This window comes from Acanthopagrus latus, chromosome 5 (genome assembly GCF_904848185.1).
Source record: "Acanthopagrus latus isolate v.2019 chromosome 5, fAcaLat1.1, whole genome shotgun sequence".
Lineage (NCBI taxonomy): Eukaryota > Metazoa > Chordata > Actinopteri > Spariformes > Sparidae > Acanthopagrus > Acanthopagrus latus.
This window is the reverse complement of record NC_051043.1, coordinates 4,415,724-4,433,810: the sequence shown is the minus strand read 5'-3', so window position 1 is coordinate 4,433,810 and position 18,087 is coordinate 4,415,724. Positions and strand designations below refer to the sequence as shown.

Here is an 18,087-nt window from a genome sequence, read left to right as displayed (position 1 = left end):
ATGATGCCTCATCACAAGTGTTTGGCTTTAGTGCTTTATTAATGCATAATTTCACCGCACAACAGCTGTTAGCGTAGATAATGAAGTCATCGACAGCTGTAATTTGTTATCCTTGTTGAGTTAACCACTGGTAGTCAAGAATTCTTTGATTTTCTTTCATAAATGGGTCACATGGGTGCTTGACCAATAAGGGAAGGAGATAACTGTAAAGAACCAATCAGTAGCCTTTCCAAAAAAAAGTACAATTGTAAGGAATCAAAACGCAAGAGGAGTGTGGACACGTGGCGTAAATTCTTTGTCAGTTTATCATTTGCTTTTTGCTAAAGGGTTGGATACGACAATTGACAACTCTCTCATATGTGTATGCTAAATATAAGGCTATGGCTAGCAGCTGCTTAGCTTAGCTTATCTTAAACACTGGAAATAGTGGCCCTAGCGTCTCAGACTCAGAGACAAACTGTGTCCTTAACGACTCTGTAAGGACACTCCAACACAGAGCTTAAGAAGCCTTAAGATGTGAAAGGTGTTTGAGTAACTGAAACAGGTCCAGTTGCCTACAATACAGCACTTAGAATTACCATGACCTGGATGACTGAGAACCTTCATCAACAGTGGAAACAGTTTGAAACTGCCAGCCTGGATCTGTACAAAGTAAACTAAAACAAAATCCTCCCACCAACCCAGCCAACAGGCTTGCATGAGAGAAAATAAAATGAATACCTTTCTGCGGGTAAATATAAATCGCTGTTTTGATTAAGCAGCACTTTTTAACACCACTCTTGCGCGTATAAACACTTTTTATAGAGAATATGTCCAATAAAAAGTTACAAATGACACTGGTAAAAAGGAGGAGGAGGAAAAATAAGGAGAAACCACATTAAATGGGTGAAATCATAGATACTAAATCAACAGGCTCAAGGGGCTTTCCCTTTTGTTTTCTATTTTCTTTTCTTAACTACACAGCAAATCGGAGTGGTTTCTCTGACTGCTGACCTGCCACCAATTCTTCAAGCTCAATTAGCTTTAAAGCCCCTGAAAATGCCTAACTAATGCCAATGATGCGAGATACACCGCAATGACTAGAGCCATGAACTCTCACTGATGGCCCCAGCAATGCCTGATATTCAACCATCTGGCTGGTGTGTCACGGACTTTAAAGCTGCAGAGCCGATCGACAGGGCAGGGAGTCAGCCGCAAGAACGGAACAGGGCATCCGGTCAGTTTTCAAAATATAACACCCTGAAAGTAGAACACAAGCAAACATAAACACAACCAAAGCAGACAAAAAATTAACAATTTGACCACATAGCAAATAGCATATCACAAATACATCAATGTCATATGAAAACTATTTTTGAGATCATAAAAGAGATGCTCAGGGTTATTTATAATGATTAAATTCCTAGTGACATTCACTGTTTAAGTTCACTAATGTCATTTTAGAAAGCAAATTTAGTCAAACTTTCATCAGTTTTATCCTGCCTTCATTACATATCTTCGCCACTGTGTCAATGTGTGTTAACCAGCAGATATATTTATAGTGGATTTTTCTTTATTCCCTACAAGCAGTATTGGCTTCGGCCCCCCCAAAGTTGAGTATTGTTCTGCCTCAACTACTCACCTATGGTTAGAGCACAAAAAAAAAACGTTTCTACACACACTGAATAATTGCATGTCTTTTTTTAAGTGATCACTGAGTTCATCATTTTCACTTTCTGAGGTAACATTACCGTAACTCTTTCAACCCAAATAACAACCAAGTGATTGAACTGAAAAAAAAAAAAAACTGCAGTGACTAAGTTTTCCATGAAGCCGTATTCAACAGTTACCACCCAAAATATAAGAACGTGTAGGAGCGTTTGGTGGGATTTAAGTAAAGAGGTCAAGGGCAGAAAGCATCAGCTGGGTGTTTTGTGTTCAAAAAGACATCTAGGCTTGTCGGAGCTTCCTAAACGTGTGAAAAATAATTAATTTAATTAATTGTTCAGCAGCGTAACAATTAACACATAAAGGTTACTTAAAGCTGTGTAGGCCAGTGCTGGTATCAGTCTTTTCTGCCACAATAATGATCACTCTTTATTGCCAGTCTTTTTATAACTCCTAGCACACGCCCAGCTTAAACCTTGTGGGCAAAATCTCTCCTCCATCTCTCTCCCTCGTTCTCAAACACCCACACCCATCCTTACACCAACACACATACAAATACAAGCTGCGTGAGCCAAAACACTGATCAATCACAGATGGGGCTGTTCCTCTCATGCCAAAAGATTTAGAGTTTCTTTTAGGGCCCCTCCCACAACACCCCCTTTTCTGTCACCCCTCCAACCTCGGCTACAACCTCTCACTTTTCTCAGAACAGAGCAGAGCTTATGTCAAGCAAAAAGGAAAAGGTCCTGCTGCTGATTCTGTCGAGATGAGTCGCTCTGTGGCAGCACAAGGAGGGTAAAACATGATTTGGAGCTAATGAAATAGCGTTCAAAGGGAATTTCAGGAACGGCGGTTGTTTATGAGCCCTGAGAAAGTTTTAGCTGTGTTGCAGTGAGGTGATGTCATTTTCTGAACTTATCAGACTGTTCCACTTGTTAAATGAACATCTTAGTCATTATATCCACATTACTGATTATCAAAAGTCTCATTATGTTAATATTTTGTGAAAGCACCAATAGTCATCCTTACAATACAGCTGCTAGGAAGAAGTGCTGATTTTTAGCAGAAACAACTTTAATGAACCTATCTGAATTAATCATTTAATGAATTCATTCATATTCTGCTGCTTATCTCATCCAGGTTCAATTGCAGGTTCATTATTCACATCATTACAAACTATGACCGAGAAATACTGGAAGTGGTGTAATCTGTTTGTCCGGAACAATTTGTCTAAACCTAACCCAGATGAATCTGCAACTATTATGACAAGCAAATAACCGTTTTTTCACTGGTTTCAGCACAAATGGCTTTCATGATGTTATATGATAGTAAATGTAAAAATCGTTGGGTTTTTTGCTTGTTCATCACACAAAAAAAGTTGTATCCCAGAAGTGATGCAAAGCGACAAGATCGTCTTTAGAAAATTGCGTTTGTCAAAACTATGTTAAGGTTTTTTTTTTTACTTTTTCTGATGTTTTTACAGACCATGAACTGATAATGAAATGAGTCTTTGGTGTCAGTCTTAACAATACTGAATAATTACCGGCCATTTAAAAGTTATACTAGTTCGTACCTGTTTAACAATCATACTCCAGTGTGATGGTATAAAAATCTCTTTTGTAAACCTCTGAATAGTCAGAGTAATCCTGATTGTGACCATGAGGGAAGTAACGAAATTCATGTTTGGAGCTTAAAAGCATGTTATTGTGTAACATCAGTATCACAGACAGAGCAGGAACTTTGAGTTTCACAGTCCACAAAACAAGTTTTCATTTTGACATTCTCAAATGTGAACAAAGTGAGATAAAATGTTCAAAAAAAAAAAAAAAGTTTTTCAAAATATGTCACTGCTTGCAAAAAAACCAAGATGATGTCCTCAACACAAAGATATCCAGTTTACTGTCACAGAGGAGTAACCCTAACCCTAAACTCCCCAAATACTCACATTTAAGAAGCAGAAATCAGGGAATTTTAACTTTTATACGCAATACTCACAGTTACAACAGAATAATCAGTATATCACTCGAGTTCCCACAGTATAATTTATCTGCAGCCCTCAACTTCTGATTGGAAACATGTTGCTAGAAACAGACCAGAAACCAGAGAAATATTTTAGTGGCCTCATATGAAAGCCTTTGGGAATCTAACACGTGTGAATTCATGCATGGAGAACATCTCCCGCTATCATGTGAGTTGAGTTCTTAAAGGAATAACAGTGCGTTGCATTTGTGTTTTCGCAGTCAAATCCACAGTGCGGCGTTTCCGTGAATGTCTGCCACTCAGCAAAACAAACGCGGCTCCGTAATTTCTGGTTGTTTAATTGTCCCCAGTTTTCCTCACACCCTGCACCTCTCAACACGTCTCGTTGTTTTCTGTGTTCATCTCAGATACTGAGCTGAGACCACAGCTGCACGTCTTATTACATTTCCCCTGACAGCATGATCTCACTACAGGCCAGTTGCATTACTCCACATTCTGAATGTGGATCAGAAGAGATCTGTTCTCCATCACAGCCGCAGGTTGTGTCAGTGCGATGCTTTAATATATTGACCTTAAAGTGGTTCAGCAGGCAGGTTTTTCTCAAACTCCAGGTCAAGTTTTGAGCTGTAGTTGGTCTTTCGGAGCCTGCTGGACTGAGTAAAGTGACACCATAGCTCAGCGCGCTTTCCCAGACATACTTGCAATAAAGTGTTTCCTTCCCTGCCTAAATTTAACAGCAGTGTAGCTTTTGAGAAATGCATGGATGGCCTCTCTGTTATTACGCAGAACAATTTAGTCATTGTCAGACCTGGCCGCGCCCCAGCCAGCCTTTCTGTTGACTCATATTTTATCACGTTCACTTTACTGTACACATGACAATGGCAGCTCTGAATAATGTTTTGAGACTCTGCTGGCAGCTGCACTGTTAAAAAACTGATATCTGTACCAAATTGAGAGAGTGCAGTCCAAATTACACCCTGGCTTGCTGGGCTCTCAAATATTTGGAACGTTTGAGGGAAAAGGAGAAGATTTCTTACTTAAGCACTCACACTGTTCTGTAATTTTTTTTTTTTTTTTTTGCTGCTTTTTAAATTTAGCACAACCAAAGCCTGTATTTAGACTTCTTTGCTCCTTTGCTTTTGTGGCTGGATATTGTCATACAAGTCCTGGGTGGAATGTGTGGGTGTGTGCAGGACTGTTTTCTACCAATAATATTTCATATTAAGTCACGGTCCACTCTCGAGCCCTTTATGTGGCATTCTACTGCATCTCATGTTCTCACAAGAGTATAATACTCTGGAAAAAGCTCTTAAATTAACCAAAACTACTGTTTCCTTACAGTTTCTTTATTCTTTTGACCAGTACTTGGATCAGATTTGATTCCGCTGTGTCTGAAATGTATGTATCTATGTTTGCTTGTAGATACATGTTACAGTACCCTACTGTTGAACTGGTTTCACAGCAGCATGCTATATCAGAATCAGAATCATAAATACTTGATCCCTGGGGGGAAACTGGTTGGCCTCTGTACCTGACTGTGGAACTGAGTGCATTCAGACCAAATCCAGTTGTGCAATGTTTCACTCAATGTTTCAATGTGGTCACTCCGTGGCCAGTGTGTGTGACGTGTTGGGAACCCCATCTGATCGTTCTGCTGAAAGGTGAAGCTGCTGAGTTGTTACGCTACTAACCTGCTAGTCCGACAGGTGATCGTGACAGTAAACAAGCAGGATGCGAGGCAGAAAATTAAAGTGTGTTTTAAACTGGGGCGCAAGACCAAACGAGTGATCATCATCAAGTGAAACGTCACGCTACACAGAGAAATGTTTGTTGTGTTCCCTCTGTAGCATTTCGCCATGCTAAATAACATGACACTGTATTACTGGGCCTCTGATCAGCTGACGTGCCTAGATTAAGCATGCCAGTCCAACAGTGATGGTCGGCATCCTCGGATGTGTTTCAAGCTGTTGTACGAGGCAACTGATTGAATGCACATGACACACTACGTTACAGTACGGTATGGTTTCAGCAATTCATGCAGCAGGTTTGATGGCCAGCTTATGTGATTGGCCACTGCAATGTGACCTCGGGCCGTGTTTCTCCCTGGCAGTTGAGTCGACTTCACTTTTTTCACTGCAGCCGGCTGCACTTTATTTTGGAGCCCCATGCGGCACGCACCGCCGCAGCCAAGATGGATTACCTTCATTATAATGAATGGGAAAACCTGCGTTCTCGCTGCGCTGCCTGTGGCCTTATTCTCAGCTCTCCTCCTGTGTCTGGGAAAGAAGAAGACCATCTTGATGATAATGTTTGTATAGGTTTTGGTATCATAACCTCCCTTACTGTTCAAGGCACAAGGACAATTTATTTTGTCATTTTTAAACAGCGGTTTTAAAAAACAAAATAATGTGAGTTCTGCTATGTATATTTTAGTGCTGAGTGTTGTATGTATGGCAGCAGATACTTCTGTATCTTTTGCAAGATGGCAGCAAGACAGACTGTGGCCGGGGTGGGTGACGTCTTTAAGTATCCTGTGAGCTCTGCGTAGACCTCTTACTTCACCGGTGTCACTGATGCTTTGTAGATGGGTAGCAATGATGCTCTGGGTGGTTTTAATCACCTGTTGTAGAGCCTTCTGGTCCTGGGCTGTAAACGAACCATGCCAGTTTGTGATGTTGCTTTCTATTGCTCCACTGTAAAAGTCGACCAGAATCTTGCTCCAGAATTTAGTCTTCCAAATTTTCTGTAGGACGGAGGAGCCTTTTCTGTGCTTTTTTTTAACCAGGGTGCTCATGTGTGATGACCAAGACAGATTCTCAGTGATTGTAATTCAAAGGAACCTATAACTGTTCACCTGATCCACCTTCCCTCAAATGATGTAGACAGGGGTGTGTGTCTTTGCCTCCTTTCTAAAACCAGCAATCAGCTCCTGTGACTAGGAGGTGGCCGAGCACACGGCCCTGTGGCGCTCTAGTGTTGAGCACTAGGATGTGCTGGTGAGGAAGTCCAATATCCAACTGAAGAGTTGTGTGCAGGAGCCCATGGTGTTACGTTTTCCAATCAGTTGCGTACATTATGTTGAATGCTGAGGTGAAGTGAACAAACAGCGTCCTGATGTAGCTGTTCTTATCCTCCAGGTGTGTAATGAGGGCAGTAGATATGGCATCCTCTGTCAATCTGTTGGTTCTGAAAGCATACTGCTGATGGTCCTGTGAGAGTGAGATGTTTTAAAATTTTAGTAATACAATCAGCCAGCTGATCAGCACATGTTTTTTAGAACACAGCCAACATATGAGCACTCTTATTTATGCAGTATATTCACTCTCAGCAGGACTTGTCTCACATCTGCTTTGGTTATAGACGGCGGCTGGTCGTGTTGTCTCACACATGATCAGCCACGATGTTTTCATGCTCTTGGTGTTGCAGTCCCTCTCCAGGCTCAGCTGAGGCCTCTTTGCCTCCTTGATGCCAGCTTTCGTGCATGTATGCTTCCTTTTCATCCAACCAATAGGCAACGTTTTTGGCTGAAAATTGCCCTCACGCCTCAATTCATCCAGGCCTTCTGGTTGAGTAATGATGTTACTGTTATCTGATGGAGGTCTCCAGGTGACCGGCTGCATGCCTCCAACTGATCAGTGACGTTTCAACCCCCATTAATGTTCCTAGGTTTTCTATCATCCCTGAATTTGAATCTAACATATTGCCAAACAGGCACTTTTGTTTTACGCTTTGAGAATAAATCATCCTCCATTGTCTTGTCAGTCAGCTCTCCTATGATGAAAACTGAATGTGACACCTGCTAAACTTCCAGCAATAAGTAACCATAGTGTCTGTTATGAAAAGTTCATCTTATTTCATGCCACAGAGATCTTAGCATCAGAAATTCGGTAAAAACCACAGGCCATATACTTGAACTGATTTTAAACACCAAGCATTCTTTATGTAGACACATAAATCCTCTTACCGGAGTCCTGTGTCCTGTCAGATCTGAACAAGGTCGGCCCATCCAGTGCAACAGTTTAATCCAGAATGTTAAGGTTTACCACATCTCTGTGGAGATACGTGAACAGGCTCACTCAGCAAAAGAAAATCAGAGACAGCTGATTCACATCTCATCCATTCTCCTGCGAACGGACACGAGCCAGAAGAAGGCATGGTGGAGGAACAGCTCTTGGTCCATGCTGGATCAGCTTTGGCCTGATGCTGCCTTTCTTTCCTCTCTTCCTGGGGTGCTCACAGCGCTTTAGGCCACGAATTGTCCCGCTGGTCCTGTTGGCCACTCGTCAGATGCCACTGTTCATCATTATCTTGTTGCCTGCATAACTCACTCCAAACCTCACACTTCTCTTTTCAGTGTTTGTAAGTGCAGCTGTATTGTAGGTAAATCGTTCTTGAGGGGGCATGAATAAAAAAATAGAAAACTAAATCAAAAATGTAACAAGGGTTGAAGGATCTACTGGATGCCGCTTATGCGTCATAGCAGCTGTAATCGTCAACATCCCCAGTGCTCTGTCCATCTTTTCTTTATTAACGCCTTGCTTGGGAGCCGTCTGTCAAAAGCTTGGATTTAAATTGGCTCAGAGTTGCTCGACATCTTGGGATTTGCAGACACACATGCTCCCAATGTTTGCTGAAGCTAACTCGACCACAGCAAGACTCTGGCTTCCAACTCTGCCAATCATGGAAGGTCTGAAAGACATCACAAAGAGCAGGGAGGCTCGCATTCGTCCAAATTACACGGTTCTGTCTGTCATCTACGACTTACATGCTTTTGTGATGCAGGGATGTGAGTGTTTAGTTTCATCCCTCATCTTTTTACCCAGCAGGTTCAACACACTCACTGAATAGCAGAAGGACGAGGCATGCTCTGGGTCAACACACCTCACACTGCAGCCAGTGCTTTTCATGTTGATGATGATCACTTTTGTTCCCACTGACAAGTTATTGGCGTGGTCCTGTTTGTGACTGGCAGGGGTGTGTTGTCATCAGGGTACAACGTTAATTATCTATTAGGTAAAACATTATCCTATTAGAGGGAATATTATGATGATGACACAGCAGCTAAGAAGATTTTTTTTCTGCTTCAAAATAGTTGCATCATGATTTACAGTGGTTTTATCCCCCTGCAGCTGCTGGAATGTTAGTTAATAAAACACAGGATTCTTTCTTAGTTTTATTGCGGCCAGTGATGGAAAGTACAGTCATGTTTGAGGTACTTGTACTCTACTATTTTCCGCTACTTTATACTTCTATTCTTCTACCTTTTTCGAGGCAAGTGTTTCACATTTATGTACGTTTTCCATATGTTTACCTTAACTTAGTTACTTTGCAGATTGCTGTGCATCAGAGCCAAAGCATTTATGAATTATCTTTTTTTTTTATCTGCAATCAGATACAAAAAAAAGATTGATTTTCATAATCAAAAACAACCCCAAAGCATACAGTATATACATACAGTACATGTGAGTATGTGTATAATTTACTTTTACTTTTATTTTTGATATTTATATTTATATACATTTAATATCAGATACTTTGATAATTTAATTAAAATACTATTCCTATGGATGACTTTTATTTTACTATAGTATAATGAAATATCTTAACTTTTGCTCAAGTATGACTTTTGAATAATTTTTACAACACTACTAGTATCACATTTAACTAGAAACTGGAAATACTGGAGGAAATATTAAACATTTAGCCTGTAACACTGACATATAAATACCTACTTATATAGTTAGTAGTTTGCTGTTTACATTGAGGTATTTTTTTACCCTCCTAAACTCCAAAAATACAGTACACCGAAATTAAAAGTGAAACCAGTAGTTCTCGATATTTTTGGCTTAAAAAGAACAGAAGTATCTAGAGGAGGTCATGTTTAAGGCGTCCATAAGTTATTAGTAGTTCCACCAAAGAGTGATCTCCACCCTCTTAACGTATCATTATATTTAAATAATAGTTTGAATCCCAAAGACTGTAAAGTTATCGTTATCTAATATTTCACAAAATAGCAAAAATTTGAGAAAAGGTATTCCCCCATGAATTATTAACGACCACTCAGATTTATCTTGTCACCCTGCTACAGGCCTGACCTCTAGGCTGGGAACTACTGGATTCAGCCGTCTAATTAGCTACTAACTTTATATAGAATAGCTTGGTCACCACCATTAAACTTAAGCATCACCAAAAATTATTGTATACTGCAAGTTGGGCAGATGTTTCCCATGACTGAGGGGCTCTGGGTGCAAGCAAAAGGAAGAAAAGTTTACCATTGTCATTTGATTACCTGTATCTATACACTGGTCTGTGCCATAGAAACATAGAAGGACCAGGAACAACTTAAGCCTATGTGTCACTGACTTTTCTCCTTCATCAGTCACTCTGCGTCACTCTCCTGTCACTGTCCTTCACTCCCTATGTCCTCTCCTTTTTACGGGGCTCAAATTTATTTCCAAGGCGGCCTCCTGTCTTTAATAAAGATTTGGAGCACCACCTCAAGTCTTGGCTGGTGGCTGAGGGAACAATGGAGCGCGCGCGCAAAGCTCAGCCAGATCTCTGAGTGCAATTTAGCACTCACACCAGTGACTTTTCCGGGTCTCCAACCTCACCTGGAAAAACCAACTCGTGCTTGACCTGCCACAAACACACAATTGCAAGAGAGGAAGCAACAGCTCTCCTTTTATGTATGGTGACAGTCATTTAGATATTGAGTCTCACTTATTTTCATTGCAACACGTGCACGGTTCTCAGCAAAAATACACCTGAAAACGATCTGTAGACAGTCATATCGTATGTTGTAGCTTGCGTCTGATGCATATTGTGGAACGATAATGATGGCTCGTTTCCCGTGAGCCAGAGTTAACATTTTATGCTTAACGTGAATAACTAGTCTCCCTTCGTTGCCCAGGAACATTAAAGGCTCAGCGATTGCCGGGAACAAATATGACACTGTAAAGCAAGCCTTAAAGTGTGCCAGTTACAGTTTGTCTCTCTTCCATCTGCTTTCATTTACACCCAACAAGAAATGTGAGTTCTTAGCCCACGAGGGAGCAGTAAAACTCACCCACAGGGTTACTTACAGCTCCTCAAAGCTGGCGGCAGGCTCGTGATGACGGGCTGCATTTACAGCGCTCTGGCGGTTCTTGGAGCCGATGTGCAGCCCGCTCTAATGGGCAACATGAATATCTATCCATCACGTTCATCTCCAGGGTCACAATACATGATGACTGAAGAGCCGCATGTGCGAGACAGACAGAATGAGAGCAGCATTTTAGTTACACGGGGAGGTCTGAATTGAATGAAGTTGTATTGTGCTTTGTAATATGAATCGCAGAGCCTATGGGCCAGGAAACTGACAGCCTGACTGTCAGTTTCACTCTCACTCTCACTTTTTCCAGAAGGAAACGGGGCAGACGGAGTCCATCTAATCATACACTTATTCCGTCTAAGAGTGGAGGCTCGGGGGAAGGAGAAGAGGTGTGCAGCCTCTTAGTATACACCCGAGCAGCCAATGGAATTGTTGTTTTCTTCGGCTGACAGATTGAGGAGGGGAGTGGACTGACCTGAAACTAGGGCCAAGCCCCAATTACTGCATTCTTGCTCCGTAGCCATTAGCTCACTGCCTCTCGGGAGTCCAGATCTCATATGAAGGAATGACACGGAAAAAGTGAGCTATAATCAAATAAGATCCTTGAGGACAGCAGGGATTTTCTCTCGGTGTAATAATCACCTTTGCTGAGTGTCGATCTGCGTCTTGTCTGTCCTCTAGTATGATCTCACAGCACTTTAGCTCAAGCCTTCTTTCAAGACATTTAAACACCCTTTTGTATCAGAAGCAAAATTAATAAAGCGGTTTACCCCGTGCATGCGAGTTTAATGACAATCTTTTGCAAGGCTGTTCTGTTAAAATATCTAATATATGTAGAGATGTGATGCCTCTGTTGAGCATATGGATGGAAATAAAGCCAAAGAGCATTGAGGAAGGAATGCTGCTCATGTGTGGCTTAAATAATTCAATTTGCAATGCAACTGTTTCTCTATATGGCTTTCTTTCTTTCCACTCACAATTTAAGATCTCAGGTTTATGTCATTTTTCTTTTTCAGACTAAAGAACAGCAGGCACAAGTACTGAATCAAAGCAACAAAGTCTTCCTCTACTGTGCCTTCTTGGACTACAGGTGGGTTTGTGTTCATGAATTAGATGCAGCGTGTCTTAATTATTCGTTCAAGATGCAGAGCCAGAGAGATTTTTATCTTGATTGCTGCATGTTCCTTCGCTCAAGTCTTAAAGGTTTTAAATCATGAGAAATTACCAGTGATTTGGAAAAGGTGTGTTTCCCTTTTCTTATTCAAATCAAAAACATCCAGTGTTGCATGTGTTGCTGTTTTGGTTTTATGTCTCTTGAGCAACAGCCCTGGTGATCTAATAAATGGAGCCAAAACACAATTTAGAAAGTATAAATCATTTCTAAAGGGAGTGTGTTTTAGTTGGATTCAAAGGCTTCCTCTCCTTACTCCCCTCTGCCTGGAGGCTAAAGTAAATTATTGGATTGCCCTGTCAGATTGCCCTGGTACACTGAGCTAAGAAATCTCTCTGTGTGCCTCCCACGATGGATCATGCAGAGGGATCCCTGCCAGCAGTACTCCAATAAAAAAACATTTTTTAATTCTATGTTGGCTTTTGTTTCATATTTATGTTAATGCATCTCTTGAGTGTCTCTGTTAATGATAATAATTGTCATCTTTTTCAGTTCAAATGAGGGGATCTGGTCCAATGAAGGCTGTGTTCGCTCAGACGGCAACATGACGTACTCTGTGTGTTTGTGCAACCATCTCACCAACTTTGCCATACTTATGCAAGTAGTGCCGATAAAGGTATGTTCTGGCTACACTTTATAGCAGCCAAGTCAGGAGAGTCGTGGTTTTTCATAAATATAAGACTGTGAAAATATGTAATGATAAGCATTATACAAGGTCCCATGGAGTCCACCAGAAAAGCTCTCTATGCTCTTTGTTGGCGCTATCTCTGGCTGTAGCTATGACAAGTTAAAATGTCTTCGGGGAAGAAGGCCTGTTGATGATTTTCAGCCTTGTGCTTTTCTGTTACTAAGTCATTTTTAAAATCAGTAAACCTCCCTCTACTTTTCAGAGGAATGTTTTTTTTTACCAGTGGTGTTCCAAAGTGTGCCCCTCTCTCTGACTCTTTGTCGCGAACTAAGTAGATTTTTAGGAACATAATTGGACAGGAAACCGTGGTTTACCACACAAGCAACCCATCAACCAGAAGCCCCCACTGCAGCCTCTGGACAGTTTATCGTTCCACCCCTGAGGTCAACTGTAAGCAGACCCACACAGTCACAATGTCGGTTTCACTGGCGGTTTTATACTTGAGGCACTTCAGACAACTATGATGAAGTGTGGTTCTTTTTGGGTCGCTGCACAGGTCACTGGTCCATTCCTGTAAGGACCACAGGCTGCACTTTAAACCATTCTTTCAACTGTCCCTCTGAATAATCTCAACCATTCCCTTCTCTGTACACTGTCCTGCCTGCTATTTTACATTTACATTTTCCCCATGAAGCGCTACTTGAATTCCAAGCCTGTGTACTTTGTTATCTAAGAATATATGCTATTGCATTGACTGGTCAGCATCCACGATGGCTTCTTTAAATAAAAAAGAGGAGAAAAGTGGGCCAGCACAGTATTTAAGGAGCTGAAGTCTATTTGATGCTATACTTTCCTTTCGCCAGTCTCTAATTAGTGGGCTGCCTCATCCCTCAGCTGCGAGAGAACATCCCACTGATCCCTTTTTTTTCTGGGAGGCTCAGACTCCTCTGCCCTCGTAATGACAAGGCACATGTGAAGACTGTTAATGGAGAATTAAACCCAAACCCTCAAAATAGCCTGAACTCCAAAACAACATCAGTGCAACGGGCCATACGCCATGTGGATATGGAGAAACACAATTATCACTTATTGGACAATGTATACATCTATCCCTAAGTCATGAGAAAACAGGGAATTGACTGTACTTTTACAGTGACTCAATGCGAGAGGGAAACAAGCCTCAAAAACAGTTCAATTTAAAGTAGAAGTAAAAAAAATTAGCTTGATGAAATTTCTTGAAATCAATCAATCAAACTTTATTTGTATGGCACTTACTTACAGCAATGCAACCATAACTGTTTTGTCACAATTAAAACAGCACACACACACACACACACACACACACACACACACACACACACACACACACACACACAGCCATTACTTGATCAGTCATTTATAACTATAGGCAACTGCGCAATACCTCATAGTATAGTATAGTATAAATCTGTGCGATATTTCAGCTCACATTTTTTTTCTAAATCTTCTGTGTAAAATCATATGCAAAATACTATTACTAAATTGCTGTAGCACTGTAAATGATCACCTATTGCAGTATAATTCAATATTACATTCTAGTTATGTTGTAGTACCAGGTATATATCTAACATCTCTATTACTAATAGTATTTATTTTTCTATGTGTATATAGTTGTGGCATATCTTAGTTTTAATGCAGTTCTTTTATATTTGTATATTCTCACTCACTCTTATTTATTTGTATCTTTTCTCTGTTTATGTGTTCTCATATTCTTGCTCTACTGTGTCATTTCAATTCTAGAAGGAGCTACTGCAGTCTTTCCAATTTCCCCCTCTGGGATCAATGAAGTATTTCTGATTTCTGATGACAATATGCCCAGACTTTCAGAATAGAACTATAATGAGATCAGTATTGTGTTCATCATCATACACTAGTGGCTCCTGAGTGTCTGATTCAGACTGAATGTAGTATATATTAAATGTGGCCTTGTCCATTGCTGATAACGTTGTTTCTCGCTGCACAGCTCACTACTGGCCACAGGGTGGCACTGTCAACCATTGGTTATGTTGGCTGCTCGGTATCCATCGTCTGCCTCGCCATCACTCTGGTCACTTTTGCTGTTCTATCGTGAGTATTATCAGTTCATCACATTAACAACCTTTGATAAAACATTGTTAACATTTCACACACAATCATGTTACTAATATGAATTACGTTTTTATACTTTTTTAGTATATTACAATTATGGGTCCAGTTGTTTTGTGCAGTTGCCGTCTTAGTAACATATGTATGTGAAGGATGAAAGTATTTCGTATATATATATATTGATGGATATATATACATAGCAAAACCTCCTATCTGAAAAATTCACTTTTTTGAAAAAAAAAAACCAAACAAAAACTTGTTTTTATTAAATCTGCAAATAAGCAAATTAACTAAAAAACAAAATTATCAAATAACTGTAGGCTTTTAAAGCACAATATTTGACTCCAAAATGTAGTGGAGTGGAAGTATATAGTAGCAGAAAGGGTTGGGGTTAAGCAATGCACAAGTACTCCAAGATTGTACTTAAGTACAGTACTTAAGGAAATGTACATCATTACATTCCATGTGACTATGTACGTTCTTTAAAGTCTACATGATCATAAATTAAATGAAAATATTCAAATAATTTGATGTTTTAAATGTTACATGTTCTTGTGATTGAAGTACCATAAAGCACCGATGATCCTTGATGTTGTCCTCTGCAGCTCAGTGAGCACCATCCGTAACCAACGCTACCACATCCATGCCAACCTCTCCTTCGCCATCCTGGTGGCTGAGATCTTACTGCTCATCAGCGCTCGCTTCGACCCGGGCACGGTGGGTACACAGTATAGATTGTATTCTTCATGATGGTTGCCACAGTTTGCAACTGCAAAAGTGGGATCTCCGCTGTGTTTCAGCCTTGATCTACCAAAAACCAAAAAGCAACTGGTTCCTTTTAAAGGCTGCATTTTAGCAAAGTTGCGTAATATTCTTAACTTACCAAACTTGTTCTTATACCACCTTTACTCACTTAGTTATTATATCAATAAAACTACAGGTAGTCATCCTTACCTTTTGCCCAGGTTGAGTATCCTGATATAGTCTAAAAATATTGTAATATTATTTTATGGCCATATCACCCAGTATCAATTATTGTGACAGTGAACATAATAAAAAAGTCTGTTTTTTTCCCCGTCCCAGCTGCCTTGTAAGGTCATGGCCGTCCTGCTTCACTTCTTCTTTCTGAGTGCCTTCGCCTGGATGCTGGTGGAGGGCCTCCACCTCTATAGTATGGTGGTGAAGGTGTTCGGCTCAGAGGGCAGCAAACACTTCTACTACTATGGCATCGGCTGGGGTAGGTCTGCTCTGCAGTCTCTCATTACCGAACTTCGATGGAAAAAAGCTTATGGCCCTCAGTTTCACCCAGCACCCTGCCTCCACCTCATACCAAGACAAAAGTTGTTAACATGGTTGATATTTGGGACTTTACCTCATCTTCTGGCCAAATATTGTAAATAACAATTACCCTGTTAAATCAATCTGCTTTGAGTTACATTCTGGTATAACTACGGTGTCTCCTGCTCTCAGTAAACCAGAGTTTGAGGGACAGATAAAAAGAATCTGGGACCTACATTATACCGTCTTTGACTGCTCTGAGGAATGCATAATCTCTCCTTCACATGCTGAACCCATTAGTGGAAAAATTATCCTTTTTTTTTATTACTTCCTCTCTTCTTGCCAGAGTATTTTTTCATTTTGTGTGGCCAACTGCAAATGATGTGCTGGAGACTTGTCTGACAGTTGTACATAAAAAGTTAAACATTTACATAATGAAGTACTGCTGCTACTAGCTGTGATAAAGGTTGTTTACTACTTTATCTTTCATTTCCTCCTTTAAAGTTAAAGCTCACTTGTAGCGTAGTTATCGTTATGCTTAAGCTTTCCAGGGAAATTAGCAGTTAGCAGCACTGTAGATTTATAAAACCACTACAGGGTAAAGAAGTGTGTGCAAAGACAGGTGCTACAATGGGAGGATGGAAAAAGGCATCACATGTTTAAGGGGGCCACAGGACCGTTTTCTATAATTAACCGCGGCACACTTTTGGACGACAGTGTGGAGGTTAAAATACCGTATGAACTATGTTTTAATCACTGTTCGGCCTAAAGCTGTCATGTGTCTGTGGCCCTAGTAAAAGACGGAATGTCTACTCGGGCTGATTCCAGTCCTATTAAGAATTAAGAATATGAGTGTTGGTAACCTGTGTGAAAACCGTCAGCAACAAGGCTGCATTAGTAACTATATAATCTCTGTGATCAACTTTTGTCAACTTTTATTCGTGGTATTTTGATTAAAGGTACCCTGTTGAGTTCATGACCACAGGTAGCGCTGTAGAGGAGTGTTATCAAAGAGTGGGCTCCTATTTCATTCACATGATGACATACACAGATACAAACAAACAAGCGATGGAATACACATTTGTGCCTGCTTTTTACGCGATAGTGCTGAGTGACAGTTGGTGGCAACAATGCACCAAAAAATATAGCAATGTGCTGACAAAAGCAGGGAGGAGGAAGACTTATATCAAGTAAACATTGATGCAATGAATGCATGATTAAAAATACTCACACATGCCACAAGGACACACAACAAAATAGTCTCAATTTGATAATATCCAGCCAAAAAATGGATACATTACTTCATTGTCCATCATCCTGCAAACAGATGTATTTGAAAAAAGAAAAGTAGTAATAAAAGTTTCTCTCTATCACTCGGTTTAAAGGCAGATGCATATGCTAGCCAGATCAATATTATTATGACAGGAGGCTATGTTACTCATACCCCTTTTGTCCAAAGAGGCTGCCAGAATCAACTCAATATGAAAGTTCAACATAGCTGCTTTAGAAAATTGTTTGTTTGTTGCAAATGTTTCATGAGTAAGATTAATGCATTCAACACATCTGTCAGGCCTTGCACACAGTGCGTATTTGTGTACAACTCCACAGGGCAATTCCACTACTAAAGCACAATGTTGTGTCTATGTCTTGAATTATTACCTAATCTTCAGGCCCCAACCATTGGCTGTATAAAATATGAACAGTGCTACCTGGTCTGAAGCGGATGTACCTCAAACATGCAGTCCCTATTGTGGCCTGCAGGGGGAAACTCCCCTGGTTTCAAAGGAAATCTGACTGTATGTAAGGCTTATGAGAAAATAACCCTATTTCTCACTGGATTTGTTACCTTGGTAAACAGTTTCCTCAAGAGTTTATAGTCTTTGAGTCTTCCTTTATACAGCAGGATTTTCATTTTTGAAAAATTTAGAGTAGAGTAAAATAAATGATAAAACAGGGTATGCCTTGTTGCGAACATGGTGACTGTCAATCAGGATAGAGGCATAGCAATGTATGGTCCCCAGCTCCACTCTCTAGTTCGAATATGGTCACTTCTGGCTCCAAAAAAACAAGATGCTGACAGCCATAATCCCAGCATTAAAACATTAGTCCATAAATCAATTGATTACATCACTTTAGGTTTGCACTTGTTCCTGACATGTACTGTATATC

The 18,087-nt window shown here is 40.4% G+C and overlaps 1 protein-coding gene across 5 annotated transcripts in view; it reads left to right on the top strand.

The window, feature by feature from the left end:
- adgrd1 (adhesion G protein-coupled receptor D1) overlaps positions 1 to 18,087 on the top strand; it is a 56,991-nt gene that overhangs the window by 34,434 nt on the left and 4,470 nt on the right. For all 5 annotated transcript variants that reach the window (XM_037097501.1, XM_037097500.1, XM_037097503.1 and 2 more), the window contains 5 exons: positions 11,734 to 11,807; positions 12,381 to 12,504; positions 14,519 to 14,622; positions 15,246 to 15,357; positions 15,724 to 15,877. In XM_037097501.1, coding sequence (XP_036953396.1) covers positions 11,734 to 11,807; positions 12,381 to 12,504; positions 14,519 to 14,622; positions 15,246 to 15,357; positions 15,724 to 15,877 — 568 coding nt within the window. The remainder of the gene's footprint in view (positions 1 to 11,733; positions 11,808 to 12,380; positions 12,505 to 14,518; positions 14,623 to 15,245; positions 15,358 to 15,723; positions 15,878 to 18,087) is intronic.